This window comes from Macrosteles quadrilineatus, unplaced genomic scaffold (genome assembly GCF_028750875.1).
Source record: "Macrosteles quadrilineatus isolate MER2022 unplaced genomic scaffold, UCM_ALF_1.0 Scaffold_8__2_contigs__length_117827958, whole genome shotgun sequence".
In the NCBI taxonomy this organism is placed as follows: domain Eukaryota; kingdom Metazoa; phylum Arthropoda; class Insecta; order Hemiptera; family Cicadellidae; genus Macrosteles; species Macrosteles quadrilineatus.
The window spans coordinates 93,420,819-93,443,506 of NW_026542601.1; the positions used below are offsets into that span (position 1 = coordinate 93,420,819).

Below are 22,688 nucleotides of genomic sequence, written 5' to 3' on the forward strand. Positions count from 1 at the left end.
TGATCTAGAGTACTACTGGCAAAAGACAAGACAGCACTACTGGCCTACACAGTTTACACGGCGTCAATTGTTGTGACAACTGGGTTTCAAGGGGTGGGGGGCCTCGCTGGGCGCAGCTCTTGTCCTCAGTCTACTCACGGAGACAACTGAATTTCGGGGCAATTGTTACGGCAGTTGGCAAGGCAATTAGGCCAAAGTGTTTACACAAAGCCAATAATTTCATGCCAGTCAGTTGCCTTCCGACAATTGTCTCACCAAATAGCATCGTGTAATCCGGCTTAAGAGCTTGATAAGTTAATTCTCGACTTTATCTTTGAATTAATTTTGGTACATGGCATTAAAAGAGATGAAAATACATTTTACATTAAAGTCTTCCCCTTTTGTTTGGACAGCCATTATGGCATATGACACACATATTGTAATTTTGGCCAATGCTGCTTGAACAAACAAGCCATACACTTTTTATTTAGAGACGTTGGGTACAAACAGATACCAAAGCATCTTCTCTTACACTCCTTTCTCACTACATGATATTTTCTGTCCAGTTATAAGCCGTACAATTTGATTCCATGTCCAAAACAATTCTTTCTTTCACACTAAAAAGTTACGACACTGAAAATGGTGAACTGATACACATAGTCACAATACACATAAACAGTATATGATTGACAATTAAGGGCTGACGAGCTCACGTCCGAATAAACACCGAATAGTGTGCAAGGCCTCATGCCTCACTAACGCACGGCCTGGGTGCGACAACTGTCTGGTTCAAAGTCAGTAGACAGCTGCAAGACGGTACCGTTCTTCTCAGTCGCCAGAACCGTGTAGTGTGCAAGCTCTCGTCCCTACATGCCTCACTGATGCATGTAAGGTTAGATCAACCAAGGTTTAGGTTAACTAAATCAATGAATTATTATGTTAAATTAGGTGTAAAACTTTTTAACAAGTTACCATTGACTTTTTAGAAGATGCCTCCTCAGTAAGCATTTCATAATAGATTGTATGACTGGTTTGAATTGAATCCATTTTATACAACGGATGAATTTTGAAATTGACTCTTCAGACCTAGCTTAATTTTTTATTTCAAACATTCCATGATTTTTCTGTGATGTGTATCTAAATTAAAGGCTGCAAATTAATCCATGTAAATCATTAATTATGTTACGATGTCTATTGCAAATTTTGTAATTTTGCTGAATGACAAATAAGTGTCTTATTCTTATTAGTCCAGAAGACTTGAGTACAGCAGACTACCTCTGGATCAGATTTGATTGTCCACATATGGATTAGTTTCGGAGCAGTATTGTTTGGTTCTTAAAATTGTTAAGATCCAAAGCCCTCTCTCTAGTCATCAAATGATAAAGTGGATTGAGGATAACACATAAAATCTATATCTTTTTACAGAAAAGCAAAGGGGAAAATAACCGTCAGCTTCTATTTACAACGTTTATTTTAACAAATCATTACATTAAGCCTAAGACTATTCATACAATACAAAGCTTACAATTATTTCAAACGTTAATATACATTTTACAAATATCTTAGTTATTGTATAAGAAATAATAATTCACCTTAAATCCAGACTTCAATCAAAATATATTTTAAATTCCACATTTTAATCAAAATATATTTAAAAGTGTAAAGACGCAAGAAAATAGTTGTTGAGTCAAGCTATCACAGACGAGCCGAAGTCTTTGAAGCCTTATCTCAGACTACAACGACATTTTACGACCTTCAATTGATATTTCCACTGCTCGCCTAGCTTTGCTGAGTCTTTTAGTATCAATGAAGTTCTTCAAGTGTTTCTCAAACCTGTTAGCTTGTTTCTTTGAAGTCTGAAAAAACAATTAATATTTAATAAAAATACAATAGGCTAGTTAAATTGTAAATATTCTAATTTACAGTCCAGGAGTAATTATTTCCTTATGAGACGAAATTGGGTGGTGCATTTTTAATCTGCTGGCAATACCATCTCATTGAAATTTTAACCCATTGGGGAAGGAATTAATCCGCTACCTGCAGCACCCTCTGGCGGCAATTAATTTTACCGAATTTGTAGACTTTTACTCTAACTGCTATAGAAAGAAAACCTTAGGTAATAAATTAATAATTCTTTCACCATTTTGTTCACAGTAAAATTGTCTACAGAAAAGTGTTAATTGGATAGTCAAAGTTCTAAACTAAAAAAATATATATATATAAAGATTATAAAAATAAAAATTTTCAGAACAATATTTTGAAAGTAAACTTGATATACAAATTCCAAGATTAATCCAGACACCAAATAACACTACTATTATAAAGGTCGATCGATTCCCTACGTAGAAAAATCAAAAGTTGTGTACTTTTATAAGTAATAACATTTAAAAAAAATTGTTTGTTTACCTTACCGCAGCTGATTTTTGGTGATATGTGGTTTCCATGGCAACACAAAATTGTTTGTTATTCGCTAAAATAAATGAGTAAATACGCAAATCAAGAAGCAAGATATTTATAAACATTATAATAGTAAGAAGAAGCAAAAAGGGCGAAAAATAATAATAACTAAATAAAAAATGGCGCTGCCTAGCGGTGACACGAGCGGCTCTCGTAAGTCGGCCTCCGGGCCTGCAGCGGCCGTACGAGTAACGCTCGTAAGTCGGCGACAATGGGTTAACCTGTCATTTGAAATTCTCTGGTAATGTAATTTTTAAGTGTTCAAGCCAGAAAAATATTAATTTGTGTCATCTTCCAATTCCTTTAGATAAAAATCTGTGGCTTTCCAGCGACTTTAAGCCATAAAGAAATAGGTATCTGTAATGTGTCATATTACCTGCAAAACAGGAATAATTGCCTGAAACTACAAGTTGATCACTCAGTACATTATGAAAGTGTATGAACGCAATATATTTTCTTTCTATTGTTGATACTAATTTAGATAGATGTATACAAATAGACTAAAATATAGATTTAACTATTTACTTCAATTTACTTAAATATTGCCTTTGAACATTTACTATTGATAAAACTAGACGTTCCATCCCAAAGTTTTTACCAGTTTTTAAAATATCTAAATCTTCGCAGTTAATGTGAGCCACCAAAAGATTGTGCTGATCTAAAATACTAATATATACAGAATACAAGAACTTTTTCACCAAGTTAAACTGATGGAACGACTTATTGTAAGCTATAGCAACTGTATGACCCATCAACAATGTCAGCAACAAAAATAAGGTGGAAAATAGAATTGTAAGCACTAGCGCATTCTGTGACTGGCTCACACAACTATGTTCTTTTCTAGGGATGGACGGGATTGAATTTTTAGTTCGGGACGGGACGGGATTTTTATTTCCTTCCCGATTTTCGGGACGGGACGGGACGGGATTTTTTTCTGTACATAAAAAGAAAGTACTGTATTGCAGTTACCAAAAAAGACAAACGAAATCAATTTTTACCATTTGTGGCACTGATCTATAAAAACCAAAAAATGGGTAACAATTTTACAGGTACCTATAGAAACTTGTGACTCGCGGGTCACGGGGTTATCGTCGGTATGACTCCACGGTCACGGCGCGATCGTCAGCATGACTCGCGGTCACGGCTCGATCGTCAGCATGACTCCGCCATCACGGCATGATCGTCAGTATGACTCCGCGGTCACAGCGCGATCGTCGTTAGGACTCCGCGGTCACGGCGCGATCGTCGGTATGACTCGCGGTCACGGCGTGACCGTCGGTAGGACTCCGCGGTCACGTCGTGATCGTCGGTATGACTCGCCATCACGGCATGATCGTCAGTATGACTCCGCGGTAACGGCGCGATCGTCGGTAGGACTCCGCGGTCACGGCGCGATCGTCGGTATGACTCGCGGTCACGGCGTGATTGTCGGTATGACTCCGCGGTCACAGCCCGATCGTCGTTATGACTCGCGGTCACGGTGCGATCGTCGGTCCAATAATCGTGGCCACGGCGCGATCGTCGTTATGACTCCGCGGTCACGGCGTAATCGTCGAAATGACTTCGCCTCCTGCGTTCGCAGACCTATCGCTAGCAATAACGGCGTTATCGGCACTCGCGAAGCGGAAAAATTGCCGACGATCGGACCAAATCCCGTCCCGAAAAATTCCCGAGTCAAATGTAATCCCGTCCCGATAATCGGGAATATTTTTTTCCCGAAAAATTCCCGAAATTTTGGGACCCGTCCATCCCTACAATACAAAATTGGCAACAGCTGATCCATATAGATGGGATGTCTACTTCGGCATCCAATAGTCAATGCCAATTCCACAAAATTGTTGGCATGTGATCATTTTGAATATAGGCCTACTACTAAAAGAGAACCAAACATGCAGTCCGTTCTGTTACAGAACACATAGTTAGAAATGTAATTAGTTTGTCAGATCGCAAACCAACTCTTGTATTTAAGTTAAGTACACAACAACTGAGCAAGTTGCCCTCTATAGTTTACTTACTTTGCTCATGTCTACATCACTCTTCCACTTGGGCCTGACGACGTAATCCTTGTTGGAAGGGATTGGAACTCTGGCTCTTCCAACCCAACCTTTGTCTCCAGGGCGTAAAATACTGCAACAAAAATATGCATAAAACAAACTTGTTGTCTTTCAATTTACATTTTGATTACTTGTCAAAAAATTGAGATGAAAAGAACAGCATTGGTAGAACTCAACAACAAATTTAAAATATCTACTTTTATCTGAGTAGCCTACTTCATAACTTCTTGATTAGCATTTAAAATATATGTGGGTGCAAATTAACGGATTGAAATACATCTTCAACATAATTAATTTACACCTCTACTATAATTTACAAGATAGTAGGCCTATATAAATTATATGTTTAAGATCTTACATTGACTCTTGAATTTGACGAGTCATCACAGCCTTAAACTCAACTAACACTAACTGTTTTTCTTTTTTACTTAGAAACTCAAGTTAAATGTTTCATCCTCCCACTGACTAGTATGACTGGTTGAAATTGAATGTCAATGGAACAAATTGTGTGTATTCATGTTTTTTATTATAGTATAAGTGTAAGTACACCGAGTAGTGTTTAGAAGACATTTCTTTTGACCTACAAGGACATTCAAAAACCCCATTGAGTAAACAGCAGATAATACTCACGTTCCCTCGCCAGTGATGGCCTTGTTGAGGTCCTTCTTGGTGGGGGAAGGTTCGTCTACAGAGCCTCGTCGTTTCTCCGGCATCTGTTCCAGATCTCGCTGATGTCTCTCTTCTCTACTCATCGCTGCACAACATCATACAAGGTCACAAACAAGATAATACAGGGTGTTTACAAACACAAATAAACTGTTTTCTGGGGACTGCCGTGGACCTTCTGAGTCATTTCAGGGGATACTTTATGTGTAATGTGTAATAATAAAGGGTGCCGCAGGGCCACATGGATTTGATTTGAGTAGTATAAGTTGGTGGGAATGGAGTGTCAAAGTGAGGGATCTATTGTTTTGTAGGTTAGAACTAGTTTAAACTCTAACTAAACTAAACTTAAACTAGTGTGGAGCATTGCTTTTTTGCTGTTGAAAGAGATTGGGGATACTCGGGAAATGGAGACAACATGTCTAGGCTACTTCAGGCCAGATAAGGCTCATAGGCCTGTTGGAGGTAAGTTATGGTCTAATGATGGCAGCGCAATAGTGGTGAGTCAAAAACGAAAGTGACATATTGGAAAAGCGAGTTTAGCAGAAATAAACAACGTAACGATCACAACGAAATTGTAACGGTCTTCCGGGATCGCAGCAACACCCGCAATCACCCACTACAGTTAGTTGTGATTATTTACTTGATACAACAGCCATCTAAACGCCATTAATGAGTGGGAACCTCGATTGTAGGCTATTGGTGATGATGATTTAAAAATTTAAGTTTCCCAGTCTTTTACAACACTGATTTAAGGTATTTTTCCCGGTTACCAAAACTCAAGTAGATCACCCACTGCAGTTGTGATTATTTACTTGATTCCAAAAGTCATCGAAATGCCCTTTAAAGAGTGGAGTCCTCGATTAGGCTATTGGTGACGATGATTTAAAAATGTAAGCTTCCCAGTCTTATACAACACTGATTTAAGGTATTTTTCCCGGTAATCAAAACTCGAGTATGATTTAATAGCCATAGAATCTCCAGGTTCCTGACCTAGATGATGGTTATTTTAATTTACAGCTTTAAACATTATTGTACTTGGGATCAATTAAATCCATTATGTAAGTCAAAAAGTCAATTGAGGTATCTTTCTGGATTCAATGAATGGTTTTCGACCAGTCCGGATAACAGTTTTTCCAGTAAACCGACGTCCCCAAAAACTTGTTAAAACGGACCATTTAAATGCATACTGTATACAGTATTTGACTTAAATTTAGGAGAGCATTGTATTTACACGTAATCACTGGTTTCAAATCTTTCCCACGAGAACAGTCGTTTCAATACCACCCACTTCCTGCCGATCTAATCCGGTTATTCTGATGTGCTGATAAAAATTGTCCGGTTAAAGAGATGTCATTTCCATCAAGTGTAGTTCGGTTAAACCGATGTCCAGTTAAAAGGTGTCCGGATAAGAGGGAGTCTACTGTAATAGCCAACTACAAGCTAACAAACTACATTGTAGACATTGGTTTGCAATATGAAACTAATAACTTAAATCTGACAAAACAAAAATCTACATTTTGAGAAAGAAATTCTGTGAGGTAAAAATTCATTGAAAGTTTCAAGACAATTTATGAAACTCCAGGACAATTTAAGAAACTCCAGGGCATTCAAAATTCCGAGATACATGGAACTCTGAAGTAGCATTCTACTGCATAAACATTTTATACAAATCAGGTCCAACCAGCAATAAATTATAAATTAAAATTCACGAAATGTGAAATTTCTCCATGACCAATTCTAAATCTAGGCACCAAATCTCATAGGATGACATTGGAAAGAGGACAAAATAGTAACACATTAATTAGGCCTACCTTTAAAGTCTGTAGATAGGTTGAAGATAGGTCTGACCCATTCATTGATCAACCGTCCAGCCAAGTCTTTGTTCTCCTTAGTCTCTTTGGGGTGTTTGTACAGATACATTACAGCTTTACCAATCCCAGAGTGTTTCAACGTTGACTGGTCTACTCGTGGGAACTGGGAAATATACACAATTAGCAACAACAACCAATTTAAATAACAAAAGTTTTCGAAGAATTAGATTATTTATTTAAATGTAATAAAAACCTCATAATCACAGACTAAGAGGGAAAATATATAATTTGGTTCACTTTGCACTAAATTGGTCGGGCTCTCTAGCCTCGTCATTGTAGTAAACAATTTATTTCTGGCTTTCTCCAAACTGGGCGCATTTGGAAGAATGATAAGATGAGGCAGCTTACTTTGGTACTGAGAATTTGCTCCTGGAGAACACGAACATTAGGCTTACTTTACTGATAAAATAGTTAAAAGTACGTATGAAACACACACAGGAAAACACATTGAGCTTTGCGTTATTGGAAACTATTATAGTTGTAGGCCAGAAAAAATTGATTGCTATGTAACATGCTTTCAGCTAGTTTTTTCTCTATCAGTAAAGTAATCCTGTCGTTCATCCTACTCAACAAAAAATCCCAAAAATCTGGCCGAAAGCCATCTTTACTAAATAATTTCTTAGGCTCTAGGTCTTAGGTTTAATGTGTTAGCCTAGTTAAGTTTTTTCACCTGAGGACAAGATCAGATTCAAGATTCCGAAACGTTGTATATCGTTTATTTTACCACTGTGATGGAAAATGTCTGCAATAAACCTTTGAAAAATTCTTGGGTGTTGATTTGTTGATATAAAAATGATCAGAAGATAAGTCTACAGCCTAATAATGAAATAGGACCTAGCGTATATTTTTTAGAAAATTTAAAGTAGAGATAAAGAAGTAATCTGTCTTACACAAAGTTTTTGTTGATTTTGGGGAAGTTTCTAAATTTACTAAATGTATATTGTATAACTAATTTATGATACACAAAGTTTGAAAAACAGCTGTAAGAAATTTCTCTTTACACTGTTACAGACCCATATGATTGTTTCACTCAATGACTCAGCAGTCATTGTATATTTGAGTCACTGACTCACCTCCTTCAGCAATCGCAGAACACTATCCCTAATTCTCAGCGAAGGCAGACTCCTGTCTGGCATAGGAGCAAGCCAATCTGTCAGCACGCTCAGCACATTGTGCTCGATGAAGGCCAGCTGAAGATCGTGCTTCTTCAGTTGACTCATTACCTGTGGCAAGCCAAACATTAGGAAGACAAAATCTCTTCAACTCATACCTTCTATAATTGAAAATGCTGTTAGTGACAGTAAAAAATCTACAGGGTGGTAAAAAAGTCCCTGGACAGTTGAATATTTAAAAAAATAATGCAGATAGAGCTATAATACTTGGTACAAAGTTACAGGGCATAAAACTCTATTTTAACACATATTCAGTGATCCAATAACCCTTCAGGGGGACGGCCCACAAGGAGTCAGAAGAAAATCTTAAACGGAAGCATAGGTCAATATGCACATCAAATTAAAGGTCTTTTTTTGTAGAATACAATGCCGCAAACCGCACTTCAAAAGGTTGATCCTGCGCAAAATGGCAGATGTTCAAAGATTTCTTGAATCCGCCATTTTGAATCTTTGAACGACTGCCATTTTTTACTCAGGCATTCTTTTGAGCTTGAATTTACGGCATCGTAATCTACTAGTGAAGACCTTTAATTTGATGTGCATATCGACCTATGCTTACGTTAACAATTTTCTTCCGATTCTTAGGGCTGTGCCCCTGAGGAGTAAGCGTATAATAGCAATGTAAATTAAATGAATCTTTGAACAACTGTCATTTTGCGCAGGATCAACCTTTTGAAGTGCGGTTTGCGCCATTGTATTCTACAAAAAAAGACCTTTAATTTGATGTGCATATTGACCTATGCTTCCGTTTAAGATTTTCTTCCGACTCCTTGTGGGCCGTCCCCCTGAAGGGTTATTGGATCACTGAATATGTGTTAAAATAGAGTTTTATGCCCTGTAACTTTGTACCAAGTATTATAGCTCTATCTGCATTATTTTTTTAAATATTCAACTGTCCAGGGACTTTTTTACCACCCTGTATATTTGGGTATAGTATATGGTATGTGTTTCTGTGACCAAATTGGACCATTCAGGTAAGCCTGCTATCCTCACAGAAATCTAAGGTGAGGTTGTGGCAGACTGAGAAACTAATGCAGCAATATCATCGGTTTGTCCTTCCACTACAAATATATCAGTACACTTCATTGCTTAAAGTTGATTTTTGGTCATTTAAGAGGATATTGGTGACATTTTCTGTCTCGATTAGTAAAAGTGTTTACGGTACAGGATGTTTTGTAGTTTGAGGTTGATTTTGACTGCTAATTTGGGTTCTTTCTCACCTGAGGATGGGATCGGATCCGGAAGCATCATTAAAATTTGGTGTGATGTTTAAATTATCATTACAGTTAGTTCTTGCACTATATCGGTTCAACTTTGCTTCGATATTCTTTGCTTGATTGATTTGGCTCAATGTTTTCAAGTGGTTGATTCACCCAAAACATGATATTTTACATTTGTACAAGTGTGAGTATTAAAAATATAAATTTTCAAATTACTTAAAATGATCTCATAACATTTTAATATTCTTCTAAAAATAAGTATTAGGATACTATTATTATTTGGACGTTTCCAACGTTTCTTGTGTTTAAAACTACACAACGTTTCTGGAGGAATTCCACAAGAAAAGTTGGTAACGTCCAAATAATAATAGTTAGAACCAACGTCACAATGCATTTTAAACCCCTGCAAAAATAGCCTAAGTGTTACGGTCTAACAGATCTAGTGAGATAAGCCACTTACCTTGGGCAACATTGCGATTTTGTTGATTGCTGGCTTTCCTAATTGATTCAACTTGCGGTCCTCCTGTAATGCAAGCATTTGATTTAAAAAAAATTTACTAGCAAGTTTGAAAAAATATACTAGAGACCAAATTTAGTTTTAAAACCATTCTATAGTAATCATAAAATACAGGGAAAAAATTATCATCCACACACGGCTGACTTTCAAGGAATTAGAATGATACAATTAAATTCAAGTTGGGAGTCATTTAAATAAACATCAACATTGAAACACAACCTAAAAACAAAGACGGTTTACCTCAGCAGCATTTTTCATGTCCGATAATAATTGAGCGATGATGTCATCATTATCATTAATGAGGTCAATGTCTTTCCTTTTCCTGCGTTTTGAGCTTTCCTCCTTCTTCTTCAAAAGCATCAACTCAAAGTCAGAAGCGCCAGCGTCCCTACGAATAGAAGCAAAACTATGACAATGACAAACTTCACACACAACTTACCTCAAACACTGTTTGAGTAAATTAAACATTATAGATCATGGGATTAAACGGTAATGGACATTGTCACAAGTATTACTTATGTTTGGCTGTTGCACAATCATGTAAGTAAAAGAGATTCAATGGTATAAAGTAAAGAATGAAACTGTTTTCAAAATGTAGAATCTTTTCACAATATAAAGTCCTGGTAAAGTTTTGAATCATCGTGTTATTCAATTTTTTTACACGCCAAAAACCAACTAGGCCTATTTCAATTTTTATTCATATATATCATAGCAATTTGGACGTGGTTATTAAGTGAGCAACACCTTTTCAGTGTCCCGTTTAAAATATCCATCAATAAAAAGCCATGCAAGTCCAGCAAGCATAGCACCCAATTAACTGGCAGTCTTGATTCCTGTTTTACGTTTTATGTCCCCAGAAGCCAAAAATGCAATCTGTTCGTGATCCTTCTTCCTCAGAGGGGCAAGGAGTCAGAAGAAAATCTTAAATTTAAGCATATGTTGATATACACATAAAATTAAAGGTCTTTGTTCGTAAAATACAATGCCACAAACACAAACTCAAACCGACAACCGAGACAAAATTGACAGCTGTCCAAAGATTAATTTATTATTATTTTTCAATGCTATAATACGCTACCTCCTCAGGGGGGCGCTCGCAAGAAGTCAGTAGAAAATAATAAAACTAAGCATAGGTCGATATGCACATAAATTGTTTAGTCAGGATTGCTGCAGCAGGGGTGTTAACTATGACCATTCAACTTAAACATGTTTGACAGCCCAGACTAACCTGTTGCTAGGCCTGTCATTATCCGAGTCCTCGTCAGATATGTTAGGCAACACGGCTGCCTCTCTGCCTTCCCCGCCTTCTGCCCCTTCCCCTTCTTCTGGTGGCTTCTCTTCTCCCTCTTCTTCCTTCTCACTTCCTCTCCCCTCTTCCTGTACACCTTCGTCTTCTGAGTCCGATCCAATCTTTCGTTTCGCTTTCTGTAAAACAGTGATGATATAATGGCTGTTGAATGATATTATGAATAACATACGTCTTCAACACTTTTCCATATTTTAACTTGTTCTGTCAACATTTACAAATATGCATAAAAGATGTTACTAAATAAATATGCATAAAAGAAGTTACTAATATGAAGTTTGACCAATCACTCTGATCATCGTCAGGCCCTGATTGAAGACTCACGAGATTAAAATAATATTATTAAGTCACTTAAAAAATAACCAAGTATTACCACAGGTATATTTTAAATACTTTTACCCTGGTGTTTTTTTTTTACAAATTAAAAACGAGTTCAAAATGTTTTGTTTTAAAAAAGCTTACTTTGTTCTCTAGATTTGAAACACATAATATTTTCAAATAGACTACATAAGTTACGAGTAGAAAATCACAAGCTGATTCCAATAATCAGCCAACCTGCAAGATCTTTTGTATTTCCATAACTATGTTACTATACCAAACTACTGCACCTTTGGAGTATCCTCTTCACCCTCGGAGTCAGAAAGTACAGCTCGCTTTCTCTTCTCTCCTCCGTCGTCCTCATCTTCCGACTCAGACAATACGGCTGACTTCTTCTTCTTTCCTTTGGTAGCCACCCGAGCTTCGTCATCTGACTCGTCTTCCATACTTCTTTTGTTTGGCTTTCGATTCTCTATAGAAAGGATCATGAGAGATGTCAATGCTCTACACAAATGGAAAAAAGCACTTGGTACAGTAGATACTCGTTAATTTAGCATGTTGACGACAGTGCCAAATAATGTAAAATATTGGATTACATACGTCTTTTCTGTAACAGCAGTTATTGCGAGGATAGCAAAAATACAGCTAAAGTAGAACTAAAAATCCATCCAGATCAGGCTATATTTCCGACCCACTTCAACCGATTGCTTGCAATATTTTTTGAACAACCCCATCCCTGCCAAACTTGCCTGGAAAGGTTCCAAGCCTTTAAATACTCAGTATAAACAACTGAACTAGTTAATGTATGGTCGGATGCTTCCCTCCTTGCTTTCGAAAATAAGTGCATATTTTTAATGCCAGCAACTTTTGACATACAGCACAACACAAAAAGTGTCTGTTTTGAGAGAAATACTGCAGTGCATGTAAAGATACAAAAAAAATATGGAAATTGTAAATTACATCGGCCTATTGCGTTTTTTATATATATATATATTTTTTTAATACTTACGGTCTACTTTATTAGACAAATAGCAATGATGTACTGTTTATATTTCTTAAGAAGTGATATAGTATTCTTTTTAAAAGAGGAATAGGCTAGATGTTTTGTTTTAATACAGTAGATTTAGCATAAAATAAATGAAAAAAATTAATTACCTTTCAAATCATTCTTGTTTTCATCTTCTGATTCACTGTCTACAACTGATCGGCGTTCTTCAATTACCTCTGTTTGTACAAACAACACAAAAAGAACACATTAAGAATATGAAGAACAAGGTTATGATAGGTATAGAATGATTCCATCCTAAATACGGCAGATAAAATAGTGTTGTACAAAATACCTACAGTAAACCTCACTAACTCGATTGTCAAGCAATGCAGAACTTTGACATTTTTAATGGGTACATTTTAATAAATGTACATGGGAACATTTTTAATAAATAAAATACCAAAACGGACTAATTATTATTGCATATAAATTTATTACATAGCCTACATGAGTATTTTTAAATACTGAGTAAACGATTTCTGAAGAATGTTGGAATATTCAACAATTAAAACTTGAAAAGTCAAACACAATTATTTAGTAAGACAAAGCCAGCAAGATGTGTCAGCTGCTGACTGTCGAGAGTTGGCGAGGTTTTACTGTAGTTCCATCAATCCCAATGTTTAAACTCTACAAGCTGCAGTTTCACTAGTCTACCATATGGGCCTCAAAAACAATCATATATCAGGGTGTCTACCAGATTTCTCAAATGGAATTCCCGACTTTTTCCCGACTTTTCATTACCATTTTTATATAAATCCCGACCAAAAACTGGGTCCGTTCTCCATGTTACTACACCTTTTTCCGTCTCGCGATCACTCGCGACACAGCAAAATCACTGACGATCGAAACAAATCACATGCCGAGAAAATCCCGTATTAAATGTAGGGGTGTGTGAAGCAGCAAAACATTTCAATTCAAAGCAACTATTCGATTTAAAAAAATGTTGATGTAACTCGATTCGAAGCAACATGGAATTTTTCTATTCATACTTGTCAGTGGAGTACAATATCTGTTTTCAATCATACATTAGAAGAACCAGTATTTCTGGAAATATCAGTGAGCTTCTTGCCTATTTCATAATTTTTACTTGCAGCATCATGTTGTTAAGCATGTTACCTATTTTATTTTATTGATTATAAATAAAGATATGTTTGGGTGTAAACAAATTAAAACCTTTGTAAGATTTAAATACTGAATCTTTCAATTGGTTTACATTGATAAAATAAGAGGATAGAATCAGAACTACAAGGTATACATAACTTCTTGTATGGCAATAACCGGTATGGCGAAGCAATGTCTCAGTGTATGCCATGTACTTGGATGGCAATAACATGAATGGCGAAGCAATGTCTCAGTGTATGCCATGTACTTGGATGGCAATAACCTGTATGGCTAAGCAATGTCTCAGTGTATGCCATGTACGTGGATGGCAATAACCTGTATGACTAAGCAATGTCTCAGTGTATGCCATGTACTTGGATGGCAATAACCTGTATGGCTAAGCAATGTCTTCTCAGTGTATGAAATGTACGTGGATGGCAATAACCTGTATGGCTAAGCAATGTCTCAGTGTATGCCATGTACGTGGATGGCAATAACCTGTATGGCTAAGCAATGTCTCAGTGTATGCCATGTACTTGGATGGCAATAACCTGTATGGCTAAGCAATGTCTCAGTGTATGCCATGTACTTGGATGGCAATAACCTGTATGGCTAAGCAATGTCTCAGTGTATGCCATGTACGTGGATGGCAATAACCTGTATGACTAAGTAATGTCTCAGTGTATGCCATGTACTTGGATGGCAATAACCTGTATGGCTAAGCAATGTCTTCTCAGTGTATGAAATGTACGTGGATGGCAATAACCTGTATGGCTAAGCAATGTCTCAGTGTATGCCATGTACGTGGATGGCAATAACCTGTATGGCTAAGCAATGTCTCAGTGTATGCCATGTACTTGGATGGTAATAACTTGTATGGCTAAGCAATGTCTCAGTGTATGCCATGTACGTGGATGGCAATAACGTATGGCTAAGCAATGTCTCAGTGTATGCCATGTACGTGGATGGCAATAACTTGTATGGCTAAGCAATGTCTCAGTGTATGCCATGTACTTGGATGGTAATAACTTGTATGGCTAAGCAATGTCTCAGTGTATGCCATGTACGTGGATGGCAATAACTTGTATGGCTAAGCAATGTCTCAGTGTATGCCATGTACTTGGATGGTAATAACTTGTATGGCTAAGCAATGTTTCAGTGTATGCCATGTACTTGGAGGGTAATAACTTGTATGGCTAAGCAATGTCTCAGTGAATAACTTATATAATTAATGTCAATCATTTGAATAATGTCAATAAGTTATATGGATACTGATAGTCAAAGTAACACTATCAATGTAACAGTCAACTACGTATATGGATACTGATTCAATAACGTATGGACACTGATTCAAAAAGGTATTTGGATAATGATTCAATAACGTATATGGATACTGATTCAAAAACGTATTTGGATACTGATTCAATAACGTATATAGATACTGACTCAAAAATGTATGGATACTGATTCAAAAACGTATTTGGATACTGACTCAATAACACATGGATACTGATTCAAAAACGTATATTTATACTGAATCAAAAACGTATATGGATACTGATTCAATAAAGTATGGATACTGATTCAAAAACTTATTTGGATACTGATTCAATAACGTATATGGATACTGAATGCCCATGATTCAAATTGTTATTTTGATCATCACTGAATCAAATTGGAATTCCGATGCATTTTCGATTCATCCCACACCCCTTCAATGTAATCCCGTCCCAATGATCAGGAATATAAGATCCAGAATTTGTTTTAAAGTTTTGGGACCCGTTCATCCCTAATTTTGAAAGGTTAGATTATTCCCGACTTTCGGCCGAAATTCATGACTTTTTCACGACTTTTCCCGACCTTTCAAAATCCCCGACTTTTTCCCGAATTTCCCGGAATTCCCGACTGGTAGACACCCTGTATATATATTAAAACGTGACAGGGTTTGCTTTATTTCATGATTCTGAATCAACCACCTAACAGATTTTCATGATTTTTGTGTTGAAAAAAAGATAATTTTGAGAACTAGGGAATGTCGAAGCCATTATTTTAGTTTAGGGTTTCAGTTTTTCACAAATTAGGTTTTAATTTTTTTAAAGTTTAGCAGTCGACGCTAACATTCTACTCTAGCTTTTGTTATAAAACCATTTGCCTAGCGTAACAGCTGTATTGTAAACATTCAGCGTTTTCGACATAAATTCAGCATTTGGATGAAAATGAAATTACATACGCAGGGTTGACTTATTTATACTATGTGTAATGCTATAATCATTCATACGTTCATTTATTCGTTAAGAGGATGAGAGATTATTTAAATATAGGCTACATAATAAAATACTAGGCCTAGATGTTCTAATTTTTTTTTTTTTTTGCAGTCTTTAAAATCTTTAGGTTTTTTAGTGCAATATAATGTGTTTTAACTAACAGCTGGTTGAATATAAAAATATTCTATAACTATGAGGTTAGTTTATTTACTCTGTGATTTTGTCATTGATTATAGGAAATAAGTAAGATTCTATAACCATTGATGTATACGATTCACTTCAAAAGAAAGCTTATGGAAATTATTTTACTACTAAACTTTTTGAAAAAAGTTTGGGCAAATAACAATGACCACATGTTTTAATTCATGGACCACTCAATTCCCGTACGTCTAGGATGGGCAAACAGCTTGTGTTAATTAAAAAAAATAAGGATAGTAGGCTATAGCAATTTAAATCAATAGGGTTTAGCCTACTTCAAATTTTGAACTAACCAATCTCTGTACTGTTTTTGCTTACAAAATCTAAAAAAAATTTAAGTTTTCTTTTTACTAATCCCAGCTTGCAATTCAGTATTTTTAATTAAGTAAAAGTTAACTTACCTTCATCGCTTCTTGCTCGAGAATCTGAACGAGATCTACTACCAGATCTGGATCTTGATCGGGAACGGGATCTGGCTCTGGACACCGATCTTGATCTTGAACCTGACTTAGCTCTGGATCCAGATCTTGACCTTAATTTATCCCTTGATCCTGATCGTGATCTAGCTCTTGAACCGGAACGTGACCTGGAACCTGATTTAGCTCGTGATCCTGATCTTGATCGAGACTTAGCTCTTGATCCTGACCGTGATCTGGATCCAGATTTTGCTCGTGATCCTGATCTTGATCTTGAACCAGATTTTGCTCTTGGAGATCTTGATCTTGACCTGGATTTTACCCGTGAACCAGATCGTGATCTAGAACCAGATCTAGATCTAGAACCAGATTTTGCTCGTGAGCCTGATCTAGATCTAGAACCAGATTTTGCTCGTGAGCCTGATCGAGATCTTGAGCCAGATTTTGCTCGTGAGCCTGATCGAGATCTTGAACCTGATTTAGCTCGTGAACCTGAACGAGATCTTGAACCTGATTTTGCTCGAGAACCTGACCGAGATCTTGAACCTGATTTGACTCGTGAACCAGACCGAGATCTTGAACCTGATTTAGCTCTAGATGCCGATCTCAAGCCAGCAGGTGAACCTGATCTAGATCTTGAACCAGATTTTGCTCGTGAGCCTGATCGAGATCTTGAACCTGATTTAGCTCGTGAACCTGAACGAGATCTAGAACCTGATTTAGCTCTAGACCCAGATCGAGATCTTGAGTCTGATTTTGCGCGAGATACAGATCTAGATCGTGAACCAGACCTGGCTCTTGATTGTGGCCTTGATCTTGCTGGTGAAACGGATCGAGAACGAGATCCTGATTTAGCTCTGGATACAGATCGAGAACGTGATCTTGACTTTGAACGTTCTTTATCCTTTGAATTCCTCTTCACTGGAGATACAGATCTCTCTCTGGACTTTGAACGTGATTGACGAGACGTAACACTTGATGATCTTGAAGAGTGTCTTGAACCTGCGTTTGACTGTGAATGTGCTGGAGATGGGGATCTTGGACCAGAAGGAGAGCGAGACTTGGACTTCGATGCCTGGGAACCACCATATGACCCAGAATTCGACCTGGATCTATTTGCTGCTGGGGATGCGGAGCCTGATTTGTTTGAAGCACGAGATCTTCTGGACGATGTTGAAACCACAGACTGTCTATCATCATCACTTGCTTCTCCTTGATCTTCTTGTGTTGGACTCATCGGTGTATCTAAATCAGAAAAAAAAAACAAATCTAAAAAGTATGCCTAACTTATTGTTGAAATCAAATCTTTTAGAATATAACACTGACATCACACTTTTGGGCTAAATAAAAGTTACTTTGCATATAATTTTTCCATAAATCTTCGTATTATCTTGGTAGGTTAATCAAAGATAAAAAAAATATATTATACAACCATATGTGTGTGTGTAGCCTACCTGTTTGGATACAGAATTATTAGCCTATAGAGCATGTTTTTAGCACCATAGTAATGGTATTAATGTCCACCCATTTATTGCACAATTGTAGGGTTTCATTAAAATGTAACTTATCTTAGAAACTTAAAAAAACAATGTAAAGTATACTGTTTAATATATCATTTTGTTTGGGAAATTATGGGCTTCAATGTAATACCTATATAAAACATTACAAAAAAATGTTTCTACAATTTTACAAGTGTGGGGTTTAACATTTCTCAAAAATTATAAAATAAATGAAAAAAATTTATGTTTGCGCTCAATAAATGTTTATAATTTATAAGTCTACAAATATTTTAAAATAGGCTAGCCACTTTGTCCTAAATTTTACAAGGATTACGAAAATATAATAATGTAGGCCTAAGGAAGTAAATTTGCAAATAAACAAGTTATGGGTGGAAAACAGATTTCGTACCTACATTTAGCGTTGCCGGTACCTAGCTAAGAATGCATAGCCTAACCATAGCTAGGAGTCTGGCCGATGATTTACATCAATATCACTACCTGCTTCTTCAGGATCATCAACCAGCCCTTCAAAATCTTCTTATAATGCTACAATATTTTCGGAACTAAAATGAAAAGCGTCTAGAAACAGACATCAGGAGAAAGCTAAGAATCTGCCAAAATTAACGATACCAATCTCGATCCAGTTCAATCTGATTCAGTCAGACCCAGGGTCTTCGCCGTAAACGATGTTTGTGTATCGCAAAAGTGACGCATAACACCACGGCGGGTGTGTTGTGCGTTGATTACGCGACGCTTAACACTCGGAGCGTTAAGAAACTGTAAGTACCTGTTATTTGGATTAAGGTGGTAAAAATACTACCCAGGTACATGATATTGATACTGTGATGTCCGTTAGACAGGGTGTCTACTACATTCTGGATAAAAAATTCATGGACAATTCCCGTACATTTAAGGACACTTTGACGTAACCTTTGTCGGTGTCATTAGGCCTACCGAATAATTTTCCTGATTTGTCAAACTGTATTAATCTTGTTATTCACTGTAGTTGTACCAGAGAGAAAAGTAAATAATAATAGACAAGAGTTAAAAATTACAAAATAGAAATTTATTGAAAGTAAACAAACATAAGCCTACCTATACTTTAGGTAAAGCTTTTATAGTGTAACAGAGAAACGCAATCATTGACAAATATCTCCATCAGTCACGTAAAATTCATAACATAGCTTATCCGATCCAGGCCGATTAATTTGGCATGATTCGCCCTGGCACAACGTTAGGTTCTCGACTACTTTTGAAAAAAAAATCTTTAATGCATATTGTTACTCAATTCTTAGTACAAAATCAAGGAATGGTAAGCGGCTATTAATAAGCAATAAGCACAGAGTAGGATTATTGTATTTTCATTTTCAAAGTTAATATCGACACATAGCAATCATTAGTTGTTTATCTTAGGCTCAATTACATTTTCTTAATATATTTTACAGCTCTTTCAAGAATCAAAATACCCAGGCCTAGACCTAATTATTTAGGAGGGCCTATAAACTGAGTAACAAACAATGAGGTTATAATAGCAGCAAAGTCCCTATCATCATTCTAGTTCATAAGATTTAGATTGCTTAAAGCATACAACTTCAATAAATAAATAGGCTATATGGGAAACAAAAAACATTGAAACCTGAATAGCCAACAATATAAGACAAAGATACAGAAAATGCAATGACATAATTTGAAACCAAGCAGGCCTACATAGTGATAAAACATTAATGCAAACAACAATGCTTGTGGTTTTGTCAATTGAAAGATAAAATGTCCATAAAAAAGGGGTTAACTTACAAAATAAGACTGTAGATTATTTACATATTTAATATGAAACCATAAACAGTTTTATGGCACTAGGCACTGGCCGAGGCAAATTGAATCTTCAAGCCGAAAGTACAAGTAATAAGTGAAATTTAACAGCCATTATAAAGCTATTATTTTCACGATAAAATAGGTTTGGGATCTAATAATAATTACCCTAGTAATAAAAAAAGAAGTTGTAAAGGAATAAAAGTGATACAACTTTTATGAGCTAGCTGCTGAGTCAACAGTTCTTGGAAGTACTTGACTTTGATTGTCGAGATAAAATATTAATGAGTTTAAGATTGTTAATGGGATTTTTATTGCATAATTACTCTAGTAATAAATTATGAAAATGTAAACAAACATCTCATAAACCTTTTATGTGCTCCTAACCAACTAGCGATCAATAAAATTATGGCCCATTAAAAATTTAAGGACATGGTCTGGCATTTAAGGACAATTCCCGTACATTTCATGGCCAGTAAAAATTTAAGTACAATTCCCGGTTTTCCCGGATTTCCCGGTTGGTAGACACCCTGGTTAGAGAGTGTCCTCTGTTATCGGTAATGTGGTTCGCGGCCATATTTTTCTGGAAAACGGCCAGCAATGGATTTTTTAAGGCGCGCACACTACTAATTGCAGAGTTATTGCCAGGTTCACACAAGTTATAATGATGCACTGAGCCATTTATTAAGATAGGTGTATAATAAGTTACATGTATAATATATATATATGTATATTGTTACTAATCATTTGTTACTGTTCACTATTTTTGTTACTGTAACTATTTAGGCCTACATACTAGGCCTAGGCCTATTTATTTCTGTCATCTCAAGTTGTGAATGTTTTTTTTCCTTGTAAAGTGGCTAAGTTATGCTGTTGGAAAATAGGCTAGCCTAAATAACTTAAATAAGTAAGGGTTGGTAATCAAAATAAACCATTACTACTCGACATAATGTTACAATATGTTACTTTATCTGTGAACAAAAGGAAATTCTGACAGTAACCTAAAACTAGCCTTGACTACATTTTCTACATTGGTCCTACCTTCAATGGAATTCATTTTGCAGCTTCCGTAAATGTGATGGAATAATTAACTTTCAGGCAGGCTCTTAAAAGAAGATTCTTGGTGTTACAAGTGAATAACAATATCTACTGAAAATAGATACAGATCAAGTAATAAGTAATCTTGACTTGAGCCTTCGCCTAAGCTAAGCTAAAAGCTTTCAATTTCAACTTTCTTTGATTCAACAGTAGAACAGTCTCAAAGAGCAGAGAAAAGAAAACCCGAAAACGAAACACCGTGCCACGGCCACTGAGCTAACGGCCCACGGGCACCATTACCTACCATTGATTGGCTATTTGGCTGACTGACTGGCTGGGCTGACATGACCAGATAAAGCCGATTCCAATTAGGACTGGATTGGATTGGGATTGAGTACGGATTTTTTGAGCGGAGCGAGCGAAGCGAGCGAAGCTCTTATACGTCGACTCTTGTGCATTTCGTAATACGCAAACTCCTCCTAGACGGCTGAATCAATCGTTTTGAAATTTTGCATGGTGATAAAGACCATATTGGTGAGTGCCAACATCTATATGGCGTTAAAATAGTCTCTCAGGAATCCGCCCCACTGGGTCTCAAAGTTTCAATGTAATCCTTATGGAAGCAGTATTTGACACATAAACAAAGACATATGATCAGCTGTTGACTTTTGAATGCAGTAAATAAGGAAATAGCTGATAGCATTATTCCACAGATATTAGGACAAAACGGTATGGATAATACATATAATCAAATGACGACACTAGCTTGGGTCCGTGACGTAGGAAGTGGTGCAGGAAGTAGTAAAGGTAGCAGTATGGAGTGTGGAAACTGTTTATGACGATTAGATTAAGGTATCTGCAATCCTAAAATGCTATCATGGGAAGGGATGAAAACAGGTCCGTGACGTGGGAAGTGGTGAAGGAAGTAGTAAAGGCAAGCAGTCCGTACTGTGGGAACTGTTTGTGACGATTAGATTGAGACATCTGCAATCCTAAAATGCTTTTGGAATGGAAGGAAACAGGTCCGTGACGTGGGAAGTGGTGAAGGAAGTAGTAAAGGCGAGCTGTTCGGGACGTGGGAACTGTTTATGAACATAAGATTAAGGTATTTGCAATCCTATGATGCTATGGGAGGGGAGGGAAACAGGTACGTGACGTAGGAATTGGTGAAGTAAGTAGTCGAGGCGAGCTATCCGGAGTGTGGGAACTGTTTATGACGATTAGATTAAGGTATCTGCAATCCAAAAATTCTATGGGAAGGGAGAAAAGCAGGTCCGCGATGTAGGAAGTGGTGAAGGAAGTAGTCAAGGCGAGCTGTCCGCAGTTTGGGAACAGTTTATGACGATTAGATTAAGGTATCTGCAATCCTATGATGCTATGGGAAGGGAGGGAAACATGTCCGTGACGTAGGAAGTGGTGAAGGAAGTAGTCAAGGCAAGCAGTCCGGACTGTGGAAACTGTTTGTGACGATTAGATTACGGTATCTGCAATCCTAAAATGCTATGGGAAGGGAGGAAAACAGGTCTGCGACGTAGGAAGTGGTGAAGGAAGTAGTCAAGGCAAGCAGTCCGGACTGTGGGAACTGTTTATGACGATTAGATTAAGGTATCTGCAATCCTAAAATGCTATGGGAAGAGAGGGAAACAGGTTCACGACGTAGGAAGAGGTGAAGGAAGTAGTAAGGTGAGCAGTATGGAATGTGGGAACTGGAAACCATTTGTATCTGCAAAGCTGAAATGCCATGAGAAGGGATGG

At 36.9% G+C, this 22,688-nt stretch overlaps 1 protein-coding gene across 1 annotated transcript; it reads right to left on the reverse strand.

Annotated features, from left to right (window-relative positions):
* Positions 1-1,445: 1,445 nt before the first annotated feature.
* Positions 1,446-21,127, reverse strand: LOC129001453 (IWS1-like protein). The gene is made up of 12 exons (XM_054428742.1): positions 20,937-21,127; positions 16,573-17,832; positions 12,716-12,784; positions 11,851-12,032; positions 11,165-11,361; positions 10,177-10,324; positions 9,880-9,942; positions 8,101-8,250; positions 6,968-7,130; positions 5,121-5,244; positions 4,452-4,563; positions 1,446-1,835 (listed from the first exon to the last, which is right to left on the reverse strand). Exons 1-12 carry the CDS (start codon positions 20,950-20,952, stop codon positions 1,713-1,715), a joined length of 2,607 nt encoding a protein of 868 aa, XP_054284717.1. The 5' UTR covers positions 20,953-21,127; the 3' UTR covers positions 1,446-1,712.
* Positions 21,128-22,688: the final 1,561 nt, after the last annotated feature.